General features: G+C 35.5%; 2 protein-coding genes across 3 annotated transcripts in view; one reads left to right on the forward strand and one right to left on the reverse strand.

The window, feature by feature from the left end:
* The first annotated feature begins 3,078 nt into the window (after positions 1-3,078).
* Positions 3,079-18,614, forward strand: LOC144964496 (neuroplastin-like). 2 transcript variants are annotated; one of them, XM_078898866.1, is made up of 8 exons: positions 3,079-3,238; positions 5,102-5,386; positions 6,280-6,471; positions 7,178-7,261; positions 8,235-8,531; positions 10,732-10,861; positions 11,413-11,477; positions 16,015-18,614. In XM_078898866.1, exons 1-7 carry the CDS (start codon positions 3,094-3,096, stop codon positions 11,465-11,467), a joined length of 1,188 nt encoding a protein of 395 aa, XP_078754992.1. In that variant the 5' UTR covers positions 3,079-3,093; the 3' UTR covers positions 11,468-11,477; positions 16,015-18,614. The 2 variants fall into 2 exon arrangements, with proteins under 2 accessions (XP_078754992.1, XP_078754991.1); XM_078898865.1 differs by lacking the exon at positions 11,413-11,477.
* The window catches only part of LOC144964497 (sorting nexin-24-like), an 8,856-nt gene continuing 560 nt past the window's right edge, over positions 17,878-26,173 (reverse strand). Inside the window, exons 2-6 of the mRNA XM_078898867.1 lie at positions 25,790-25,873; positions 25,185-25,289; positions 24,296-24,366; positions 22,967-23,055; positions 17,878-20,230 (exon numbers count right to left, since the gene is read on the reverse strand). Coding sequence (XP_078754993.1) covers positions 20,157-20,230; positions 22,967-23,055; positions 24,296-24,366; positions 25,185-25,289; positions 25,790-25,873 — 423 coding nt within the window. The 3' untranslated portion in view covers positions 17,878-20,156. The remainder of the gene's footprint in view (positions 20,231-22,966; positions 23,056-24,295; positions 24,367-25,184; positions 25,290-25,789; positions 25,874-26,173) is intronic.

A 26,173-nucleotide genomic window follows, 5' to 3' on the forward strand; every position in this document is an offset into this window, starting at 1 on the left:
TTTCTTTATCTAGAACTAAGCTGTTCGTTGCTGGGCGGACGTGACATCAGACTAATGAATCCTATTATGTATAAAGACTTATGCTAAATTATTGCAACAATTATAGCTCGGCGGCTCGCCTTATAAAAAAAAAAGTCAAAGAAATGTTAATAGTCATCATTGACCAGATGGTTAACAGTGATTGTGGGAAATTCTTGTCCTGGCGTTGCGTCCTTGGTCAAGGCCCATTAGCCTACATACATTATCCCACTCGACTCAGGTAGGAATTGGTACCGGATAGTGGCGGATATTGTAAGCGTTAGTACAAAATTGATGCCCAGCATGCGACTGGTACTGTATGAAACGGAAATATAGGAGGTTGGAATAAATGAAATATTATTATGAAGCACATTGACCATTATTAATCCGTCGAAGTGCTCTATTTAATGTTATTGACTTACTTGACTTATGCCTCTTGGCTCCTGGCGGAGCATAGGGCCTCAACAGCATTCTTCCATCTTATTCTGTCTCTGGCACAGACATTTGCCTCACTCCAAGTAAGATTGGAGACGCACAAATCTTGGTGAAGGCCTCTCCTCCAAGTCTGTTTTGGACGACCCCGTTTCCTCTTGCCCTGTGGGTTCCATTCGAAAGTCTGCTTGGTTATATTACAGGGCTCTTTCCGCAGGGTATGGCCAACCCATCGCCACTTTCTGCGTCTGACCTGGACATCCATTTGTTCTTGGTTTGTTCTTGTCCAAAGGTCAGCATTTGGCACTTTGTCAAACCATTTCAACCTAAGTATTTGTCGAAGACAGCGATTGACAAAAGTTTGTATATTGGCTGATGTGGTCAAGGTTGTTTTTTTTTTTTTTTTTCGCCAAGTCTCGGAGACGTCACGAGCAAAGTAAGGAAATTGAAGAATGGGGTCCCTCAGGGGTCGGTACTTGCGCCAATTTTGTTTAACGTTTACATTAGCGATATGCCGAACACTTCCTCCCTGAGGCTAGGATACGCAGACGACTGGGCACTCGTTACTCAGAGTGAAGTGTGGACCCGTCTCGAGAGCGTACTCAGCGAGGACGTCACCAGACTCAAATCCTACTTTGACAAGTGGTACCTGAAGATGAACACTTCAAAAACCGTGGCCACTGCATTTCACTTATGCAGTGGTTGGCACATCCGCAAACTGAATGTCCTAGTCGGGGACCAGCCACTCCCATATGAGCCGCATCCAAAATATTTAGGGTGACGTTGGATCGCAGCCTTACCTATCGGGTGCATCTCGAAGGGGTTGCCCGGAAGATAGAGAAGCGGAATAGTCTTCTGAGGAAGCTGGCGGGATCGACTTGGGGCGCTAGCCAAGCGCTCCTGAGAACGTCCGCCCTGGCACTATGCTATTCCACCGCGGAGTATTGTGCTCCAGTGTGGGGTAGAAGCAGAAACGTTGAGATGGTGGACTTCGCAAGTCGATGCACATAGTGTCAGGAACGTTAGCAACAACCCCTAGAGAATGGGGCCCGATAATGGCAGCGATCCAGCCCCCCGATGTCCGGAGGGAGACGATTATGGGAAACTGGCTGAGTAAGATCAAAGAGAGAGGGAATGGGGATACCCCTCTCATGCGCATAATGGACGGTGCCCCCGTTTCGAGCCGAATTAAGTCCCGGCAACCCTTGTACGCAGAATCCCTGACTACGGACAGAGCTGTACATACGAGTGGAAGTCGGTTTGGACGAATTAAATCCCTCGTGGGGGCGGGGACCTACACTCCTCTAAGCTTGGTGAGAAGTTGCCAGACTTTGATACCAGTAAGAGGAGACACTGGGTAGCTGCGAATCGGCTTCGGTCGAGGAGCTGCCTCACGGCAAGTGCGTTACATCGGTGGGGGCTAACTTCCTGTCCAATATGTCCACGCTGTGGGCAAGAACCCGAGACGGCAGAGCATCTAGTCGAAAGGTGTGTTGTGACGATGCTACCAGGCGGGTTTGCGACGGTGCACGAATGCGGACCGGACTTTGCTGATTGGGTCGGTCGTCATAACATAATAGTGTGAACCGTAAGAGGCTGCTGCCAAGTCTCTGACCCATAGAGCAGAGGGGTGCTTTGACATTAGTGTTAAATATTTTAAGCTCGATGTTTGTGGATATGATGGACGCTTTCCATATTGGTCTCAATATTACAAAGGCCTGGCGTGCTTTCTTGATTCTAGCGATGATGTCTTCATCAGTTCTACCCGACTGACTGATTTTGCTGCCAAGGTATGTAAATTCCCTGACATCTTCTATTGCCGTACCAGAGATGGTGATTTATAATTCTTGTTTGGCAGTTAAGCGCAGTAGTTTTGTCTTCTCTTCACTAATCTTGAGACCAACCCGCTGAGACTTTTCTTCCAGGGCCATGACTTTGTTCTGTATGTCTTGATGGCGGTGTGAGAGGAGGGCTAGGTCATCGGCAAATTCGAGGTTTTCAAGTCTTTTTGAAAATGTCCATTGGATGCCATTGTTGGACTTGCCATATGCTGTCTTTGTCACCCAGTCCAATACCACAAGAAATAGAATTGGGGACAGCAAACAGCCTTGCCTAACTCCTGATGTAATATCAAAATCCTCTAAGAGTCGACCATTATGGATGACCCATCATAAAGTCGTTTGATAATGTTTATAAATTTTTCGGGCACCCCATAATGGAGAAGGATGAACAATATAAATGTTAATATATATCTATTATTCTTTTTAAAGCCATACCCATTTATTTTGTGTTAAAAACAACGAATTATTGACATTTTTTTCTCTCAAAATATCCATATGTGAGCTTTTTTTTTTGTTTGTATATTTTCTAAATAATTGTGATGTTTTTTAAAGGGTAATTTTTAGCTTTGCCCTTAATCAATACAAATTTTATACTAAAAAAACCCCAACAAAACAACAACAACAACAACAACTATAACAACAACAACAACAAAAACAAAAACAAAACAACAAAAAAACCAAGAGAATTAAAAAAAAAATTAAAAAAAAAAAAAAAAAAGAAAAGAAAGAAAACTGGAAACAGACTATATTTTGAGCCCTCCTTCCTAAATTAGAATATCTACTTCCGTTTCGAACATTCCGCATGCGCACATCAGCAGACAGAAGTGGATGGGTAAATAACACAGGCAAGAAGGTGGTACACAACATAAGAAAGGGAAAAAAAATGAAGCAATATCTTGGAATTTTCATGTTCTCACTCTTTATCATAGCCTTAAGGGCCGATCCAGGTAAGTTCTACAAAGAATATGTGACTGCTTATTTTCTCTCCATTCCGATATTCGGCATCTGAATGACACTTGCCTCACCACATTATTACTCGTACTGCCACTGCAATGCTCATCTCATGACATGACATCAGCCATTGAATTTGAATCAGCTGATCAGTTGAAGTTGATGTCGGTCAGTTTTTAAAAATCGATATATTATAAGCTTGACAAGCAAGCTATACACTTGCAAAGTCTGGCCAAAAGTCTTCTTAAACCTTGTCATTCCATTCTTTGCGGAAGACTTTCACTTGCAATAGTTTATGATGATGAACTGACGAGACATCGTCATCATCCATAATGACCTGACTCGACTCCTCATTAATCAATGACAATGCTTTTCCTTTCTTTGCTGTTACTGTTTGTCGTTGACCTTCGATTTTTGTCAAACTCTTGTTGCAGCGGTTTCTATTGAAACTCAACCACTCCCAATAAATATCTAGGAGTCCGCTTTGCATAGTTTCACAATACTTAAATAATTACCTCTATCGTCATCGTCCCTGGATAGATCGTACCTCAATGACAATGACTTTGATCCTGTGGAAGTGAAGAAGTAAATGGGAAATTTACACATTGATACGGTGTAAAATAGGCAAACATAATCAGGTCAACAATTTCAAAGCCTTAACTTCAAATCAGAATTGTTTTGTTTTTGAAAAAGATATCCTCTTTTTTTTTTAATGCCAAAATGAAAAATAATCCAATGCAGATATGAGTATGAGCTATTTATTAATAATTGGTTATGTCAGTTATGAGTTATGTTGTTGTTGCGCACCCCAATCATAAGCCAATAGATAACCTTACTCCAGGAAAGTCCATATGAAATTTCAAGTTTGAAAATGACTGTCCTCTATCAAAATATCAACAGGGAAAATAATCTGACACAGACGTGAGCTGAGAAAGTTATTTTTGATAGGTTGTCTTTATGAGATGCACTTTCGGTTTACTTTTAAATTGTGATGAATTAAGGACCATTTGCTCTGAATTTGGGTCCTATGTATAATGTCACTGTCTTTTTAGATTTTTACTTTTTATATAAGATATAACCCTAGTTTGGATAATAACAGGAAATGAAGTGAGTAGAAAAGTGCCACAAGACAATAGAGAATCAAAACTTTTTTCACGGCAATGGGGGCTCAAACTCATGGCCTTACCTTCATTTCTGGTTATTATCAACATAAGTGCCTGCTCCACTCACTTTTCTGAATTAATTTTCACCCCCAATATCGGATCTTATCACTGAGAAAAAAGTTTTTATTCTCTATTGTCTTCTGGCACTTTTCTACTCACTTCATTTGCTGTTATTATCAACAAAAGTGCCTGCTCCACTTTTTTTTCTGAATTAATATTCACCCCCAATACCGGAGCATACTCAATGTCTCAATCGTCTCTGTGTTATATGTGTGTGTTGAGAATAAAGCTTAAGCATCACTGCTGGCTTATAAACAAACTTCGCAGAGTTGTGTGTGTTGAACCCAAGAAGTTGGGAGACGGACTCAGGAAAGACACTACGTTTGAAACCACTTTTTTTGGAGTGGTGGATGGCGTTGACTGTGTAGCGTCCCTCTCATGGCCAGGCAAAGTTGTCATCAGTAAGGTCGTGGGTTCGAGCCCCCATCAACTCGAACAAAGTTTTTATTCTCTGTTGTCTTCTGGATCTTTTCAGCCCTAGTGTGATGACAGTAACAGTAACACTTGGTAAAATGGCATATCGTGCCCACAATCATTGAGCTGAATATTGTAAATTTGAGTGAAGCGTTCTTTTTATTGGAAAATGTCAATTATGATTTTTACTTCACATTGAAATGATATGTTTTATATTTCCAGAGGTTAAGATTATCCCAGATTCAAAAGAACGATTTGTTAAGCTGAATGATCAATTGGAAGTGACATGCTTTGTAACCACAAAAAGTGACGATAAAAGAAACTTGCAATGGACCAAACCTACCGAAGATGATCTAGGTCTCCAGACAAAGAGGGTCACCCTTAAGTCTGGAATGATTAAGATGTATTCTAATCTGACCTTAACGAGTATCAAGAAATCACAGCTGGGAAAATACACATGTGCCTTTGGAGCCTCCGAAGCCAGTTTTGAGCTGAAGGAAGCTGCAGGTCAGTGTTTTCATGATCTCTATGCATACAATAAGCTAAATAATAATATGAAAAAGATTGTTGGTTCCCCGAGTTAACAGGGAGTTTTAAGGACAATTATAAGTAATTGATCTTTCAGATCCGTGAGACTCAAAGAGTCAATCCCTATTTCTGTAGGGTGAATTGAACAATAACAATTGTTTGCTACTGTTTTGAGAAGATTCTAGTCTGTTGCGTGACGGATAGGGTTTTCTTTTTTCCAGTTAACCATAAAATGAAATTTAGTGTCTCCAACAATTTTGTCTAGATACACAGAAGATGAATGGTTGAAAAATAAGTTTAAATGGTTTCACTCCTAACATCAAATTTCACAATTATTCAAGAATACAAAAGCTCTAAATTTCTCAACAGTTCTGACGTACAATTACAAAACTCCTTTATTGCCAATTTGTAGAGGGAAAACTTATACTTCAGATATCATTTGAATTTGATAAAGAAAACCTGTCAACTTATCAGAAACTCATACACTCTTAATCCAGGGAATTCTACAGATTTAAGAGTCTGTGACATGTTAGGGGGCATGTCAGTCCACCAATATATATGTTGGAAAGGTGCCGAGCAAATTAAACCATTAACCACCCAGGCACCCCCCTTTCACTTTTGGCATTTTTATCAGAATGATCTTACTTTGATGGATGAGGAAAGAAATTAAGATTGATTAACCCCCTGTTTTTATTTATAAGTTATACCAGAGCGCTTAATCTTTAATCCTCCCCTCTGTTGTAACCAATTTTCTTTTTTCTAGACTTTGTGAAAAAAAAAAAAGAATACCAAATAAATATACATACGATGAGCAATTTTACCTTTTATACCTTTTATTTATTTATGTATTGTTGTTGTTATTCCATTCTCAGAGGAAAAACGCCAAGCCAATTTTACCTATGGTGATAAAGTTGCTGTTCTTTCGTGTAATTTGCTTGATGTGGATGAAGACAAAATAAAGAAAGTAGAATGGTATAAGAATGACACTCTTGTGTCTGAGCTGACAGAAAAGAAACGTTACAAGGAGGATCCAGAAAACCGTACACTTACCATTACAGACCCAAGTATGTTGCTCTTGTCATATTATTTCTATCTTCTGATATCTCCCTCTCCTCCTACTTGTCTTCATCATTATTGTCATTGTCATCATCATAATCGTCTTCGCCTCCTTCTCCTCTTTCTCTTCCTCCTTCTCCTCCTCCTCCTCCTTCTTTTTCTTCTTCTTCTTTTTCTTCTTCTTCTTTTTCTTCTTCTTCTTCTTTTTCTTCTTCTTCTTTTTCTTCTTCTTCTTCTTCTTCTTCTTCTTCTTCTTCTTCTTCTTCTTCTTCTTCTTCTTCTTCTTCTTCTTCTTCTTCTTCTTCTTCTTCTTCTTCCATCTACCTCCATCTACTTAATCCTTTTCATTTTCTTCCTGTTTTTCACTTTCACTGTATTACCACAGCCATTATTAGAATCACAATCATCAAGTTCACCTCTGCAACACTACTATTTACCTTTATTTGATAATTATGTAAGTTACGTTAATTTAAAAAATATAATGTTGAGTGATTTAGTTTACTGTGTCCATTTTTATGTTGATGTGTAAATTGATAAGGGGGAAATGGGGAGAGTACATAGCTTTCAATAATTTCTCTGACTTAATGACTCTCAAAAACTTAAAATCATTTGTTCTCTTTTTCATGACCTTATGTAATCTGTTGGGAAATTTTGTTGAACTTTTCAAATTGTTTAAAAAATTTATTTATGTTTTTTATATCTAACTTCCAACAGTTCGAGCTGATGCCGATTTGTATATTGCAAGATTTACCTTCAAAGATATTGAAGCTCCCTATGAGTGTGCTGTTCCCTATGCTGGTAATCAATGTTTTCATATTGAACTTACTTAGAAGATTTAGTTTCTATCTTTATTTAAAAACAAATTTTTTATTTATTTGAAAGGATAGTGAGGAATTTATAATTAAATAGTTTTTAAAAAACAATTAAAATTTAGAAAATAGTTTAAAGACATGACTTTTGTTAGAGGGCTAAGAATTATTAAAAAATAACAAGAAACAGTTGTACTTAACATGTTTCATTCGGAGTCTCTCGTCAATGTGACGGCCAATAGATAGACTGGGAAAAGGAGTTGCTGCAATGAAATTTTTTTTGTTGTTCAACAAAGAGAAGTACAATATATCTTTGTGGATGTTTTTATGCGTTTCATTTTCTTGATCTTGAAGAAATGCCAGTTGTCCAATTGGAAACCTTACTTGACACAATGACTTGAATTTGAATTGTGGGAAACCATCGATACTACTAAGCCATTGTGGCCGACTGTCCCGATACAATTGGGACTGTCCTGACACAGCAATCAGGGGGAAAAGAAAAAAAGATTGTTTAAAAAATATTTAAAAGATTAGAATTTATATGTAAGGAATTGAACCTGGCATGTCCCAGTTTATGATTTTTGACCAGCAATATAAAACCGGGGCACAAACAAATCGAGAGTACAGCTATAAATCTAGGTTATAGTATATTTTAGTCCAAATATACTGCCATTTTGGGCCATTTTGGGTCATGACTGTAGTGTGGATTAGGGTGTCCCATTTTTTGGTGGATGATTTGTGCAGGTGGATGGATGAATATAACTTTCAAATCAAACCATGCTGAACTGAAAAAGTTCCAAAGCTGATTTTTTTTGGTTAAAATGTTGGTTTTTTTTGTTTGTTTTGAAAAAAAATTGTTTGGAAACAATGTTGGTTAAAGCAGCTTGTGCAGTACCAAAATGATATTAATAATAATAATAACAGCAATAATAATAATAATGTATGATTTAATTTTGATGTAGCTGCTCCTCTTGTCTTGAAATTTGAGAAATCTAAAAACTTGATTGAGGATGACAACATGGAGCTCCAGTGCAAGGTCAAAGGTTATCCCCACGCTGTTGTCACATGGTTGAAGAACAACAAACCGCTCAACGTTACTGACAGCAAACGCGTTGTCCTGAGCACCCTTGACGGCTACAAGAACGCTCGTCTGGTCATCAAGAATGTTCAGTTTGACGATGCAGGGGATTACACATGCAAGGCTTTCTCAGAGTATTTCAATGAATCGGATTCTAAGATGCTGGTCGTACGTGTCAAAGGTAAGCATTTTGAGTTACTGCTTATATTATTACCACCACTACTACTACTACTACTTCTACTACTAATACTACTACTACTACTACACTCAAGCACTGTTTCCTTGAACTCCTCTGGACAAAAAAAAAAGTTTGAGGAAACTGTCTTGACATAACAACTTGATGTGTTGAGGGAGATAACTTTATATCGCAAACACAAAGTCATCAATTCACATCTTCCTGGCTATTTCATGGACTTTTATTCCAATACTGGGTCCAGATATTAGTATATTCAATGTACAATTTAGTGTTAAAAAAAAAAAATAAAATTATGCCCTTCTGCCACAATATCATAAGATATCGTCGCCTAGGCATTCCATGAAGGAATATAGATAATTCATCCACCAAGATGTCTGATGTCAACAGGAATCACCCATGTTGTCTAAGTGAGCAAATTGGGGGTTAATAATAGTGCTCAAGGAAAAAAAACGAAACTCCCTTAAGCAGGGCTCAAACCCGGGACCTTCCGGGTCACAGTGCAATGTCTTAACCACTCTGCCACTCCCCCACCCCCCACTAGTGTAAACCTTAATAAAAGTAATGCTGTGCTGTCTCCACTCCTTCGCGTTCTATCACTATCGTCACTTCCTACCTGGAACCTCACTGGTACAGCCTCAATAATTTTCACTCTACATTGGCTGAAAGTTTACAAAGTAGACTTAGGAAGGTTATAAAAAAAATCTACAAATCTCAACTTTATTCTTCCTTTGTAACCTCATTAAAAACTTACTTTCTTACTTATCCGAACCAGTGACCACCTTTGGTCTTGTGCCATGACGTAGAAGTTAGACCTCTTTTGTAGATGTTCCAGGTGACTATAAAGTGTGTGTTACTGATGCTTGGATATGGTGGGAGGAATGTGCATCTCAGGTCTTCAAGAGGTTGACATTCAAGCAAGTGGTGTGTTACCTCATTAAAAAAAAATGATGTCATTTCCAAAGTGAGAACATTCACCTTTCTCTTTTCTGACATGGTGACAAAAGTGATTGAGAGCTTTGAAAATGTGTTTCTATAGCAGTGAGAAAAGTCTGCTGGCCTTTCGACCTGAACATTTTAAAATTCAACATTTTGAGGAAACAGAAATAGTAGTCGCTATATAGTTAACGTAACAGATTAACAATTTACCCTCATAATGATGAAAAAACATTTCAAAATCTTTAATATTGTGCAATCTGGCATCAACTTTGATTTTCAATAAGTTTTTAAGACTTAGAGATGCTCATGAATATTTGAAATTGGAGCCAAAATTTCGTCGATCTACACATTTTTTGTGGTAGTAGGCAGGTCTGAGTTGGTGAAGGGAGAAGGAGCCGAGGCAAAATGAATCAGCTGATACATGCTCATGCAAAACTAGGGATTGGTTGGGGTATTAGCCCCCCCCCCCCCCCCCCCCCCCCCCCCCATTCCAATACCTTGTTGAGCGTTATGATTGTAGCCAACAATTAGTGACTCTTGGCATGCAGCATTTAAATTGGAACCAATGGAGAAATGATAAGAAAAAGAGGAGGATAGATTGTGTGGAATTGTGATTGTGTGTGAGTGTGTGGCTGACTGTGTGTCTGTGTGTATCCTACTATATTCTCACACCTACAATGTTCTGTTGCCACTGTAGACACAATCAGTACACACTTACATAGCTGTCACTTTCACAATAAATCAACATTGGTCAAAATCATTGGGTGTATAAAAAAGACATCAGTTTGAGGAAACCATGTTTGAGGTAAAAATATGTTCGAGGAATAACTGGAAAGATAAAGAATAATAATGAAAAAAATTTGGGACATTTGAATGAGTTTGAGGAAGACAGTACTCGAGTGTTGTACTTAAAGGTTTTTTACGAAACCAACTCACCAGCCAATATTAAACTTGTACACAAGAATGAAATCTTTGTATTTTAATTGTGCTCTGACAATAACTGTCAGTTTTATTTTATTTGCAACAGAAGTATTTTCAGTCTAACAATACAATGCAGATTCAGATGGGTTGATTTTTAAGAATAAAAATTCTGTATCAGGGGAGTTGATTGATGAGAATGTATTAAATTTTATTTTTTTGATGTTAAATGACATTTTTACAATGTTCTTGTTCATTACATATTTATTTTACTTATTTTTAAGGTCTTTGTCAGACTTCATATACACTTTTTTTTTCTTCTTCTCCCTAGATAAATTGGCTGCCCTTTGGCCATTCTTAGGAATTGTGGGTGAAGTAGTCATCCTATGCACCATCATCTTCATCTATGAGAAGAGGCGCAACAAGCAAACGGAGAGTGACGATAACAACGCTGAAGATGTGTAAGTTTTTATGAAGTCTGCTTTGGTTTATTTTAATTTTATTTTTATTTTTTTCTTAATTATTGCTATATTTTTATTTATATTGTTTTGCATGTTGGATCACTATATCGATGTGGAATTATTTTGCTTTTGGTTTTTGAAATTTGTCATTTCTTTTTCCTGTTTTAAAAGAGTATTTTTCTATTTTATTATTCTTTTTTTTTTTATTATTTGAAGCTGTTTGTCTTTAAAAAATTTTTAAAAATATTGTTGTTGTTGTAAATTTATTTAATGTCTTTTTTTTATTCTTTTGCTGAATTATTTTAAAGTCTGTTCACAAATGCCTAATGTATTTTGCTCTACGTTAAGGCCTTTTCTCCTATTTGTTAAATATTAGGAGAGTTACTTGTATCCAGTGTTTCGATGAAATAAATGATGTTGAAACCAGTAACAAGTAGAGAGAACGAGATGGATTTTTTAATTTAAAAAAAAATGAAGATAAAATCCCAAAACTGTCTTCCAGAGATTTTTTTTTCGGAGAATTATTGTTTTAACCATTTTTTTCTTCACAGTGACAGTTCTTCTTTGAAGAAAGAAGGTGTACGTCACAGAGGACAAAAGAAATAGATGTTCATCTGTAATTGTTTTTTCTTTTCACTTGTTTGAATAAGGCTGAATTTTGATTTAACCTTTTGGCAATGACCATTGCTAACCTGATATAAGATAGAATAGTAACTCTTACAATCTAATGATGGGAATGAATCCGTCCCACCCTAATCTTGTGGCATTTAACAATCTTCTTGTCTTCTAATCTCTTTGGAATTTTTTATTTGATGAAATACAGAAATTTAATTTTTTATTATAGATATACTCTTTATTATTGATGAATTTAAGATATTTGAGTTATACAAAAGGCAATCTCTCAGCATAAACTGACATCACAACACAATAAAATCTTAATTTTAGTATGAAACCTTGACCCCCCCCCCCCCCCCCCCCCACACACACCCTTTAGTACACAATTTTGCTATTTCATCTCTACAATTGGTCAGATATATTTAATTGCAAATGAAAACAAAAATGGATCGTGGATAAGGGAAATCGCATAGAGACATATTAAATTTTCAACTGTCTTTTTTTTACTCTTATGGGACATGCATGTGTAAGAGTTATGAACTAAGCATGGTTGATATTAACATTAACAGGCATGACCAGTTTACTTAATGTTTTAGATGTCTCAATTTTCATTATTTAGTTTGTTATTTTTGCGGATTACAAGAACACAAACTAATAAAACAATTGATAAATTGTATCTGTTTGTAATGAAATTGAAAAGTTATTATATTGACATTTGGGTAATATTGCTAAACTTTAAGTTTAAAAAATAAAAGAAATTGTGCCCTTCCGCCATCAATCATGAGATACAGTTGCCTAGGCATTCCACGAAGGAGTATAGAAAATTCATCAAACAAGATATCTGATTTCAACGGGAATCACCCATGTTGTCAAAACTTAACTTAGGTTTTAATAAATTATTCTTATCTTTCAGTTTGTACATTATATAATCGCCTCCCCTCTTTTTCTTTTCCCTTCCCTTTTTACTGGAATACCCATGTAGAAACACATCTCCATGACTAATGATATTGTAGCCACTGCTATACCACCTTGGTGCCTTGTTCTTGTTTCTTATTTCATTCCCTTGATAATAATTTTTTTATAGGGGTCCCTTACTGATTATGACTATTATGTAACACACGTGGGTCATAGTCTTCTACAAGGTTGCCAGTTTTCCGTATATTTACGGAATTCAGTGTGTTATAAACCCCTCAGTATATTTTCAAATCACCTGCTATATGGAAAAAAAAAGTAACTAAAAAATGTCTTTTTACTAGAGTTCAGCAGCAGTCAGAAAGGGGTTGTCTATGTGTTTGTGTAAAATCTCAGTAAAATTTTACCTCCTGCATTGTCAACCCTGCTTCTGTGGTTCTAATATGTAAATGTTGTTTACCTTCCTGTAATTGAATATATAGTCGTGTGGAGCCTTCCTCCTCTTGACCTTTGGCTGACCTTTTTCTAACTACTTTTGGCCTATTTTAACGTTTAGTAGGTCTCATCAGTATGACAAGAGGTAGTTATAAAGAGGGTATTGTTTCCGGGGGAGAAAGTGGGGTGAGGGGGGGATTAATGAAGCCTTTATAAAGACCCTCCCCTCTCCCTGGTTCATAACTGAGAGTTGAGGTTTGTTTGATGTTTCAATTAACAAGTTACATCATTTATTATAACTCAAATAAGGCGCAGTTGGGTTTAGTCTTTGAAATGGACAGTAGCGGTTGCTTGTAACCATTTGGATAGGATGATGGCCTATTGCTAAGTGCTTTTAGCTGGGTTCAGTATCAGCCCAGCTCCCTCCCAATTATTGTTTTATGGTGGGCGGAGGGGGGGGGGGGGGGGGGGGGGGGGGGGGGGGGGTTAGAAAAATATAGACTTAGCTAAATGTATCTTATGTGACATAAATCATAATATATATTTTCAAAAGATTCTAGGCAAAGATGTTCAATTCTATCACTACTAAAAGATTATATCCACAAATAATCTTTGCTTTTGTCCAAACATCCATAATTTTATTGACTTCATTGGATTCTAATTTAATGATAGGAGATAAGTTTTATTAGCTGATAACAGGTTTTATAATAGTGACACGGTTTATAGTTTTATGGGCCATTTGATAACAACTCTCAATACAAATGATAACAAAAGTGATGTGGTGTGTTATTTGAAACGCAGTGCAGAGTAACACATTAGATGTTATAATTTAACCCAACTCGACTCCTATCAATGTAGGCTACAACATGGTAGTAGTGTAGTAGTAGGGGCATGTGTAGCCCATTGTATTCAATATTCTTGTAAAGAAATCCTTGTTCGCCTATCATTGACCCATATTTAGTTTGATCTACTACATTCCTCTCCCAGATGCTGTGCAGTTGACGAGAAATTAACTTTTGTTTATGTCAACATCTTAAATTTTAATTTTTTAAACATTTTTTTTATTGTCACTAAGTTTGGGATGATTTCAGCAATTCCACTTTAAAAGTCAAACATGGCTACATGTCTGCCTTAACATGTGAAATAATGATGATGTAGAGTTTTAAATTACATCAGTCTTTTGCTCGATTTTTGTCAATCAATCAATCATCTGTTACAGGCACTTATATTGATTTTTTATTGGCTTGAGAAGTTTGTTTTAACTCAACTGCCTGTACCTTTGCTTACCCAATTTCACTCATCCTTCCATCACCTGACCCACCACCTATACAGTGGTTCTTGGTATTTCAAACAAAACAAAATGGTTTTGGTTGCAATTATCATTAGGTATGAAAATGTAAATCACAACAGTTCAGGCTTTGAACTCGTGAGTTGTAAATTCTAAGTCACAGTTATATTGATACTGATACTGTAGTCTTGGTAAAAACAGTAAGATGTAGGGCTGCACTAAAAGTGAATTTGATTTTACAAAGATAATAATCTTACACACCTTTTTGTACCATAACATATTTCTAATATAAATCTCTGAACCCTCCCTCTAGTGGTTATTGAGGGAGCTAAATTTAAACTCCTATCTCCATCTCGATTTTTTCCCTTCCTTTCCATGTTCCCTTCCTCCTTTATCCTGGAATCTTTGATTTTTAGGTCTTTACTTTAAATGCTCTGACAAGGATCCTATGCTGAGGGGAAGCTGTTTTTTTTTGTTTTTTTTTGTACTTTATTTCTACTGTGTAAATGTTACTGCTATTCATCAATCCTGATGGTTTTCCTGGGATCCACAATTTTGGATTCAAAGAAGAATCCCCCCCCCCCCCCCCCCAATGCATTGTGTTGGCAGTGCAGAGAGTTAAGTGTGTGATGGAACATACAGGTGTGGTTTCTCACTCTTCAGAAGTAGATGTAGTATCAATGAAAATTTTATCATCTCAGTTGCTCTAAAGGTGGGGGTTAATGCAGTAAAATTGGTGTTTCTAACTTCTAGGCAATTGGTCGAAATGTTCCTCCTTTTTCACATTTTGTCACCATTAGCACTGATTTATTATTACTATATAATCAGTAACATTTCAACACTCAAGTTTATCCCTTTACAGCTGGGATCCAGACCATGTACATACATACTAATACGCACTCTTAATAGATTGCTCTTGCAAATCAACCTTTAAAAATTTGTCCTCTTGTCTTACTTTTTCTAAGACATTTGTAAGAGCAATTTACATCTTGATCACAATCGTCGTTGTTATCATCATTAAACATAATCGTTATGATCAGTCTATAAATACTTTTATTTTCTTTCAAGTTTTGAGCTTTGTGCAAAAGCATGGCTATGCATAGTTTCATAAAATGTATTTTTTTTACATAAATGGATAATCACAGAGATGAATAGGATTACACAGTCACAATGCATCACAACCAACTTGTAATGTCAAGTTTTGAACAAATGTTATGTTGGAAAGTAAATATTTTAATACTATTTTTATCTTCAAAGAGATTTCATATTATCTTTAATTGACTTCTCTCTGTAGAATAAAGTAAAATGGGTTTGTAAACTAAGTTAGAATGACCTATAAGGGCAGTTCTTCAATAAGAAATAATGGGGGTTATTCTGGTCTTCTTTTCCAAGTGAACTGTTAGACAAATTTCTTCTTTCGTTTGAATAAAGGGAATTTTAAAAAAAATTATTTATGAAACATCCAGTTTAATGTCTTCCCTCTATAATTGTTAATCAAAAATGGTTATCACTGCATGGGCTCAATTTCTAGAGCTCAAGTCTTCACGATATTTAATTTTAATTTAACGATTATTTATTTATCTATTTGTTATTGTACATATTTATTTAAGTTGTTGATAAATTAAATATCAAGTTTTAGAGATTTCCAATGCCCCCTCCCCCTTTCCCATATCACCGTTTTCAAATCAGTAATTTTTTTCCCCTTGAGTTTGTCATTTGTTGTTTGTAAATACACAGTGAAACATGATACATATAGCATTGTCGTATTCCTTGTTATTTATAGTCATTCCAGTGACCTAAATGAGTCAATTTTGAATTGAATTAGAGAAAACTATAACCAAGCCTTTCCAATTGTGTATTTTCTTAGCTTAATCTATTTTCCTTTTTATCGTTTATCTGACAGTGATGGTTCAACAACTGACAAGAAAGAAGGCCTGAGGCACCGAAACACCCAGTCCAACAACCCAACGGCTTAGAGGAGTTTGTTTTCTTCCTCCGATGGGTCTTCTTATTTTGGCTGTCTTTTCTTTCCATAAGAGAGAAAAAATAAAAAATAAAAAGTGTTAAATACATCTATTTTATTTTCGATTGATGTTTTGTCACCAGAGTATAAAATCCTGGAATTCTTTTAAAAAAATTTAAAATTTTTTTGAATTGATAAGGGGGCTGTTGAAAATAATATCAGTGATTCTTTTGTGGAGATAAAATGCCCCGTTATCCTTGAAATATACATCAGGATATTCAAATCCATCTGAGTGAGTGTGACTTTGGTTCGGAAATAACAGCACTTGTGTTCTTTTTTTGTTTTTTTTAAAAATGGTTTTTCTTTTATGATAATGTAATAATAATTAGCTAAATTTCTCTTTGATTTTTGGTATTAAAAAAAATAATTTTTTTTTAAAGAGTAAGAAAGTTAACAAAGACCTACTGTTGTTGCTGCACATTATCACAAGACGATTCATTGAATTGATTTTCTCTTGTTCAACATTTGCAATTTGAAAAGAATATTTGATATGTTATAAAACAAATTTTTGGCTGCTACTGATGTGTGAGAAAAAGAGTGCTAAAATTTAATTGTCTTACGTAATATTGAATACGCCAGCCATTATTTTAAATTGATCTTGTATTTATGTCTAGTGTGCGTCTGTCCCCATTTATAAAATGTCTTATCAATTTGTCTCTCGGTTTTTAACTTGGGCAGTAAAGTTCCTTTCTGTCGCTTTCCAACAGGAGTACCTCTTTGTCTCTATATTATTATTGTTCACAATGCATAAAATGATATCATAATCGACGTTAATGTTGTGTCCTTTTATCCTGAATTTTAAACAATTTTGTTTTCGTTTTGATCCCCCCCCCCTAATCCAATCCCATCCCTTTGTGTAAATGGCACAACTTACATGTTTGTTCCCCCAAGACTGTGATAAAGGATGTGAATGAGTGATAGCTAGAATCATGTGAGGTCTAAGGTCGTTTGACTCTTTCCTCTCCTCCGTCTCTCTCTCTTTTCTCTTTTTTTTTTTTCTTCCTTAGGTTTAGTTACATGAACCAAATGGATGGATTTTTTCCTAAAACCATCCTGTGTGTATTGTAGATTGCCAGTGAATGTAGAACTGTGACTCCGACTTTTATAGCAAAATATTCAATTTGTATTCTGTTCTTTGTGTGGTTGATGGTTTTGCTTGCTTTTTAAATATGGGTGTGTGTGTGTGTGTATGTGTGTAAAAGGGGGAAGTGTGGCCAGTGTGCAGAAGAAACAAATATATTTTTGAACAAATTGGTTACAGAAGTTTGTTGATAGCCATTTTATTTCTTTATTAATTTACATCGATATTATCACTTCTACAACTACTGCTACTACTACTATTACTCCTACTTCTATTACTACTACTACTACATCTACTTCTGTTATTCTACAACTATATCTTGTATTATTATTATTATTATTATTATTATTATTAAGTTTTTTTGTTTAAAAAAAAATGCTTTTCATTGATTACTATTTAATATAAATATATTCATATTTCCCCCCTCAAATTATTATACAGGAAATGAGTGTTTTGTTCTCAGTTACATTGATTCTGCAATATTCCTTAATCCAACTTGTTCAGGTGTGGATGATTTTGGCTTTAAATTTTCTTCTCTTCCGATTTGATGTCGTCTTCAAACCCCTACCGCTATGACTAATACTACTACTTCTAACAGTCAAATAGAGTGACAATATCCACAGAGGCAGACAGATTTATCTGCTTGGATCAAAGTTACCCCGTTTTTTTGGACTATCCAGTAGCTTCTTTACTGTATGTATTACTCCAACTTTAAAAGTCTATAGAGTACTTTGTCGCATTAGTTACTAAATGTTTGTATATACCATTTTACAAATTTTTATTGCGATTTTATAATATAGTCATGGTTCCATGGGATGCAAGGTTATTGTTGTGAGTGTGTATGGTGTAACCACTAAATTCGGCATTGCTTAGACTTCACACACACACAAAAAATATTGTGTTGTTATAAAGATTTATTGTTGTACCACATTATACCCTATAAAAGGTATAAAACTAAAGGAGTGATGTCTGGAATTTAGTTTTAGAAATGTTTTCTGGCATCTTCATTAATGGCGTGTGAAAAAGAGTTCTTTGGGATGTTTAAAAATGCCTTGGTAAATATTTAATTTTAATGGTGTGGTCCTGAAATAAAATATGATCTTTTAACGTAGTTTAAAAGTGTGTAGAATTGTGAGAAAGCAATGGAGAGGCAGATTTAAATCAAAAATGTCATGTCAAATATACGGGTTATTTCATTGCTTGTAAAACTCGAGCAGGGAGAAGAGAAAGAGAAGACTCGTTTTTGATGATACAATGTCGAATGTGCGTTGCTCTGTGGTTTATGTGTGATAGTAAATGCTTTTCTTATGATTATTCAGAAGTCTATACAACCTTATTTGCTGATTGTCTTGTGCAATGAATGAGATAATAGGAAATAAATGTCTTTTTTTTTTCATTACATCATTATTTCTTGTCATGTGATTTTTAACTTAAGCGTTAAATGTTAAATTAAGAAATTAAGGAGCAGACACCGGTGTAAGATAAAGATCTGAACAAGTGTATATGAAAGGTGCCAGACAAAGCAAGAAAGAAAAATAGAAGAAAAAAAACCATCCCAAAAAATAAGTCGACCTCGACTGCGGATTGAACCGCTGGTGGAAAATACTTTGTGATAAACAAGCAACAAGCATACTATCCAAAGGGTAGCAAGCAATTTCTCTTATCCGTTTCATGCTATAGAAACTGGGATAAACTATGGCTGCATGGGCCTCATGGCTCTGAAATATGTACTATCATTTTATGATAAAATGGAACCATTTTTTACTACTACTCTTTATCACGAGTTGAAAAATTTAGGAAAGAAACTTTGATTTGTGAGTCATACATTTTTCACATTTTAACTCGTTTTTCAAGAAAACGTGGCTTATCGTTAACGGATTTGGGCCAGAGGTTTGTGAATGACATCAATTTTTTTTCAAAATTATCTAAAGCTTGACTTACAGGTTAGTGATTTCTACTGACAGCCAACGTTGGTCAAAAGGACGGCATTGCCTAAATTAAATAACATCCTAGTTAAACGATGTCAAAATTAGTATCAGACAAAAAAAAACATGTAGCAAACAAAAATGTGACCCTTTGCCTCAAAACGGTATTAGTATTAAGTCGGGTTGGTTAAGCTGCTGAGAATTGAATGTATAGCCAGAAATATCAGACTTGTGTTGAGTTTGTGTGTTTTATTGAGGAGAATGGATACCATATTTTAGGGTGCTAATGACAATTTAAAATTTGACTTGTTTAACATTAAATTCGGCTTTTAAGCATCTGGTTCATTCCGACATAATACTGTTTTGAGACGTTGGGTCACAAATAGTCATCAGATACGAGTGGATTTGGTTTTTATGATGTAATACACTTGTCTTTCGTAAAATTCTAGATGGGTGGTTGGATATCATAGGGTTTGAACAGACGGACAGTTTAACCAAAAACTAGAACCCCTGATTCAGAGAAAGATTCCTTCACAAGATGCATAAAAACCTTCACATAACAGGACAAAAGTACGAAATTCTGCAATACTTGACAAAAGATATTGACCATTGTTTTGAATGTCACATCGACTTGATAAGTAGTAATCACAATAATTATAAAATAAAATAAAATTAACTAAATTGAAGAAATGGAAAATACTCTATCGTTTTTGTTTTGTTTATTTTATTATTTTTTTTTTTTTGTATTTAATTTCATAACATGACAATGGCCCCAGTGATAAAAATTAAATGAATTAAAAAAAAATTTAATGAGGTATGAAAATCAAACATGGCACTTACTGCCACACAAACACACACATACACACACATACACACACACACTCACATATGTTGTATATTAATATTACACTATTTTGACAGGTTGTAAATATTATTGTAAAAACTCAAAAAGCTTAAGTTTAATTAAATAAGTACCACCCTACAGTAAATATGAGTATTTTTTGCGAGTAGTTTTGTCATGGTAGAAAAGATTCTGTGTTTGAGTAGAAACCAATCATGACGCCGTCGTTGACAATGTCAGGCAAAGAATCTGTGGAAGAATTAAAAGAAATCATAATAATTTTTTAATGATAATAGTAGTAGTAGTAATAATAATAATAATAATAATAATAATAATAATAATAATAATAATGATAATATCAGTATTATATATATAGTCCTTCAGAGCCTTTCAGCCCATGGAGCCGGAGTTTATCCCGTTTTCTATAGTATGAAACAATAGCAATTGGTTGCTATCCTTTGGATAGTACGCTAGTCTTTCGCAAAGTACTTACTGCCAAATCTACGATAATGGTAAACTGGCTAAATAAGATCAAAGAGAGAGGGAATGGGGAATCCCCTCTGAAGCGCTTTATGGGCGGCGCCCCCGTTTCGAGTCGAAATAAGTCCCGTCAACCCTTGTACGCAGCTTCCCTGAGAACAGAGATGCATATATGAGATGGAAATTGGTTTGGACGAATTCAATCCCTCGAGGGGGTGGGGACATACACTCCTCTAAGCTTGGTGAAAGTTGCCAGGCTTCTCCAGAGACACTGGGTGGTAGCTAATCACTAATCGGCTTCGGTCGAGGACCTGCCTCATGGCAAAAGCGCTTCATCAGTGGGGCTTTCCACCTGCCCAACATGCCTACCCGATGTGGACAAGAACCCGAAACTGCAGAGCATCTAGTTGAACGGTGTGTTGTGACGAAACTTCCAGGTGGGTTCGCGACGGTGCACGAGTGCGGTACGGACTTTGCTGATTGGGTCGATCTTCATAACATAATAGTGTGAGCACCATTAGAAGCAGCAGCCAAATCTAACAGACTCAGCTAAACATTCACTGCTGGGTGGACAGGGGATCAGGAAAAAATGCGACTGCACCTGGGATTGATCTTGGTCCCTTTGCGTGTGAAGCAAGTGCTTTACCAACTGAACTATTAGGATCCCCTATCAGTATTTTATAGTGTATGATAATGTGAAAATCGCACTTCCAACAACTAAACAATTGCATGTGTAATAAAACTGAGTTCAGAAAGCTCTTTACTCACATTTTCTCACCATACTCAGGTGTAAAACGAGTATGTGGCAGTCAACAGGGTTTCTGTCGAAAAAAAATTGTAATATAGCCTAACAGGCGGCATATCTCGTTCTACATGTTTCGTGTTGCTGTTGGTCAGGGAACCTCTGTAAAGCGCTTTGAGCACATTTAGTGGATATTGCGCTATATTGCTCAATATTTAACTGCTCCCTTAATGCGCAACTACAAAAATATAATGTACTCAAAATGTCGGTTAAAATCCGGATTCGTTTTGAAATTGACACTGGTTTGCACAAAATAATCGTAGGCAGTTTACATTTTTTTTCCATCGGCATGAGAAAAATGAGTCAAAGTCAAAAGTTACTAAAATCATTAAAAATGTGAAAAATTGTATATTTTACAAAGCGAATATGAAAAATAAACAGCAGTACTGATGTTATTAACAAGACAACTGAAAGCAAGGGAGAATGATAAGGAAAAGAAATAAATTTTAAGGGGAAGAAAAAAAATGATTTGACAAAGCCTTACACAACAACAAAACGAGATACATTGCTGTCAGCAAAACAAAGCTTGATATCTTAGTGAACGGAGAGAAGCAGGTTATATTGGCCAGATATATTTAAGCGATGTGACCAGACTTGATAAAAAAGCTGGGTTTTAAAACCGCAATCGTGGCTCTGAGCGGCAAAAAAGGTTAACGAATGTGAAGTTGCATCAACTCATATCCCTGTTAAGAGTTTGAATAATATGATGGACAATGTGCTTATAGTGCTTCACAAGGAGTCCTAAGCCATAAGCAACGCCTAATATGTAGGAGTGGCATGAAGCCTGTAAGGAGATATGACAATTCATTTTAACAAAGACAATGTAGCAATGACTATCCCGCACAAATCTTTGGGCCTCTTTTTCGCTCACGAAGTGCCCGAATTCGCGTCAAAATATGGGACGAAGCCGTTTCGTATATGCTATTTTAAAAAATTAATTACGACGCTGTTTATCGATGAATATGACTGAAAGTTGGCACACAGTTAGAAAAAAGGTTATTGTAGATTATGTCAAGCGACAAAACTCGTGCGATTACCAGAAGACCGTTAAAAATAGATTTTTACTCTTTGGAGTAAAATATTTCTAAAACTACCGGGCGTGTAGGTTTTGTCGCTGACAAGGTAATACATGAACATTTCTTCTTTTTGGTTGTAAAATTTCATATGAATATGACGAGTACTTTTCCTGTATTTTACAAAACACCATCCTAATTTACTCTTCAAGTTTCAATCTTTTAATCCACTTATTACGCAAGATACAACCAAAGGTCGAAAAAAAATGCCGAAAAAGCGTCCCATATTTTCGCGTTTTTTTCCTCTTTGCGGGTCATACAAATAAATGACACCATTGAAACTGCATAACTTGTTTATTTATGAATGGATTTTCAAAATTCAAAAACATTTTTACTCAGTGGAGATAGGACTTTGATTTTAGACAAAAGTTTTCCTCAAAAAGAGAAAAAAACATTTTTCATAGTCATTGCTAGACAATGCTGTTCAAGTCGTGTACTCATTTTACACTTGTGTATGGAGAGAATATGGGAGTAGTTAGCCTTTTCAAAAGATTCACTTGCACACCACTCACACCAAGAATCAAACCTTAGATCTAAAAGTCGCAAGCCTAGTGTCATGTCAATTGACCACAAAGCTACAGAAAAAAAAATTAAAAAGAGGAAAGGAAAGGAAGAATGTAAACAGTTTACCTTTTTCACTGGGGTACAGGTAAGCATTTGCGTCAAACACTATCATTGGTTGATGGGTTGTACTTTTCTCCTCTTCATTCTTCTCGTATCTACAGTAAGAAATGACCCAAAAAAAAAAAAAAACTTAAGAAAAGAAATGAATTTTATTGCAGCACATGTCTTCTTCCTCATCGCTTGGACAAAATATATTCAAGATGAAAAATATGTGAAAACAAGGAAAATGTGAAATTTGTTCAAAGAAAATAGGGAAATTTATAAATTACAGATATTAAGATTTGTTTGAGGAATTTGTGAATAAGAGGATGAGGAATGTGTACTGCACTGTATATATTCATTCAAAATTGTTAATAAATAATTAAATATGAACATTTAATTTCATAGAGAATTTCAACTGATTAACAATGTTCGATGCACTCCAAAATTCTTGGAGCGAAATTTCCATTTCATACAGAACAGATTGCCTGCAGGACATCCTATTTGTACTAGCACTCTTACAACATATATCACTGTCTACAACTAGATACAATGCTGATGCCAGTGTTTACATCTACTATCATCCTCAATATCCTGTCATTAATGTTTTGTTTGTTTAAAGGGTTTTTCAGCGTTTGCGACATACTCAGGTCATATCAGCACTAGTAAAAAGGAAAACAATAGGATAGTAATAAAATTCTAGATTGGCAATTTACAGAATCTAATGAAAGTGAGACAAAAGGGAAGGGTTCAAATAGAGAACAAAAGTAAATTCTACGAGCATATTACCAGTGTAATTACAGTGCAGCACAGAAATCTCAAACACTCAAATCTTGAAATCACCGAAATCTTGAGCACGTCTTGCTTCCCCTTTCTAGTCCCACTATTTTCATAATATTAATAATACTGGCAACATGAAAATCTCAAACAAACTGGACTTTCACCTTTGTGTTCGTTCATAAAATTCTTTTGCCTTATGTTTGTATTGAACGAACGGGAATGAAAGCTTTCATCACTTTTTGTCTGGTGTTCAGTTAGTTAATGTAACAAGCATGCATTTGTCTGGAGTGTGTGTGTGTGTGTGTGTGTGTGTGTGTGTGTGTGTGTGTGTGGATGAGGGTGGAAAGAATGTTTGACAAGTATGATACACACATGACATGTTGCTCTATATCATTCTAATGTGTTCCAGTACCAGTGTGAGACTACCAAGTCAATGGTGGCCTGAGACTGTTATTGTAATATCGAAACCTGCCAAAATACCCACATTGACATGGAAGGGCATCAAAGGACATTTGACTATGATTTACTATGGCTAAATATTTCCGTGACTCACTGCATTTTAGTTTTTGCACTTACTCTTCTGTGATCTGTTCCGTTTCCAGGAAAACAAACAAGGCCCAAGGAAGGGGATCGAATTCTAAAATGCCCTGCAGGGAGATAAATCATTTAAGAGACAAAATAAATTTTTTTGATAGTTAGGCTTTGGAAATAAATAAATATATAAATAAATGCATAAAACAAAGAGAAAGAAAGGATGACTTTTTAAGATCATCAACACATAAATGTCAATTTCAAGTTGTCAATTCAAAAAAAAAAATTTTTTCAACATAAAAAATTCTTACCTTGACAATCTATTCTTTCCTTTGACTATTTGTGTCATATTCAATGCTGATGGTATGACTAAAAGCGAAAAAGAAGGAACATTTTGAACAATTGCCGATAAGCCCCATTTTTACCGCATTAACGCTCGCATTTAGAGGAAGTGAGACAATAATTTATCATTGGTACTCTAGCTAACTTCTGAAGACTGAGAAACTACACCTGACACCTGTATATTCCATCACACAAATCGCCCATTGATGTAAATTTTTAAAAAGGAGGAAATTCCTCTTTTGACTCCGAAATCTCGGATTTCTGTGGATCTGAGGAAAACCATCAGCATTGATTAGAACCCATGTTAGAATTATGATAAAGGTTCGAAATTCATATAAGCACGCCTTTATCATTGTTGCACACTGTCATTTTGTCCCCAAAAAATCACACTGGATCATGCAAACTGCATCCCTTGTCATTTAGGGTAATTCTTCTTAAATTTTTTTATTTTTTCTATTGTTTTATTGAAACCCACAAACTCTTGAGAAAATGTATTCCGTTGTCTCTGTCTTATAAAATATATGTAAATACATGTAGGTATACTTTTAAAGAGTAATAATGACGGTGATGATGACAGGCTGCTTGGCTTTACCTGGATGTAATTTTCAAGACCCATCCTTCTCTGCTCGAGCACTTTGGAATTCCACTTTAAAACTTTTTTGGGCGGAAATTCAGGTGTTTTCATGATCTTTTTCAACTGAAATGAGATTAATATTATTTGTAAAAAACATACAAGACACTTTGTTTTAAAAATCAGAACATTTCAATCGTATAAAACTATAGGGCACAGTGGTCTCTATCTTTATCCAAAAAAAAAAAAAGGCTGTCGGTCACATAACAAATTAAAATTTGAATCTACAATATGAAAGTAACTCTCTGGCCCCTACTGATCCATCCCTTTCTTCGCAGAGCTATATTTATTTTGCACATAAATTGTTTTATCAAAACTGAGAACGCTACAGCAAAGAATACATGAATTCGAGCTCTTCGACACCTTTCTATTGATTGAACTTGTTCATTGTCACACTAAATTCAAAAGGCGAAATGCAGAAATTATTTGGTAATAGAAGTTGAACCCAGATAAAATAAATTGAAACTGAGTTCTGTGGGCCTCAGATTTTGACAACGTAAAAATACAAAATCCCAGTATCGAGGTAAAATTTACCTTTATGATAACAAGGACAAAAACCCACTGACCTGCTTGTGGAGTTCTTCAAATTCAGAATATCGTTTTTCAATAACGTTGTGTTGACCACCAGCCCACACATCCAGCAAGAAAACCTGTCAAGGATTATCATTGATATAAATTAATAATAATGATGAAAAATTATATTAGGCACATTATATTGAAAGTTTAATGGATTTTTACGGGCATACAAATATATCAAAAGCTTGTAGATGTGTGAATATTATAATGTAGTCACCATAACAAAGTATAGATTAAACCTGCAAAGTGAACATAATGTTTTAATTTTAATGCGTTGAAATTTAACATTGATTACGAATTTATAATATTTACTCAAACTAAAATAAAACCCCCAAAAATCTTTACTAACACTAACAGTGTCCACTCCCTCCACC

The sequence above is a fragment of the Berghia stephanieae genome, chromosome 2 (assembly GCF_034508935.2).
Source record: "Berghia stephanieae isolate SIO BIC M18660-M18661 chromosome 2, UCSD_Bste_1.3, whole genome shotgun sequence".
In the NCBI taxonomy this organism is placed as follows: Eukaryota; Metazoa; Mollusca; class Gastropoda; order Nudibranchia; family Aeolidiidae; genus Berghia; species Berghia stephanieae.

What these genes read in the sequence shown, in the direction of transcription:
- LOC144964496 (XM_078898865.1), top strand. Translation starts at nt 3,094, where the DNA reads ATGCGCACATCAGCAGACAGAAGTGGATGGGTAAATAACACAGGCAAG. An exon ending in ACTTACCATTACAGACCCAA is followed by an intron (nt 6,472 to 7,177) that starts GTATGTTGCTCT and finishes AACTTCCAACAG; the next exon opens with TTCGAGCTGATGCCGATTTG. An exon ending in GCTGGTCGTACGTGTCAAAG is followed by an intron (nt 8,532 to 10,731) that starts GTAAGCATTTTG and finishes TCTTCTCCCTAG; the next exon opens with ATAAATTGGCTGCCCTTTGG.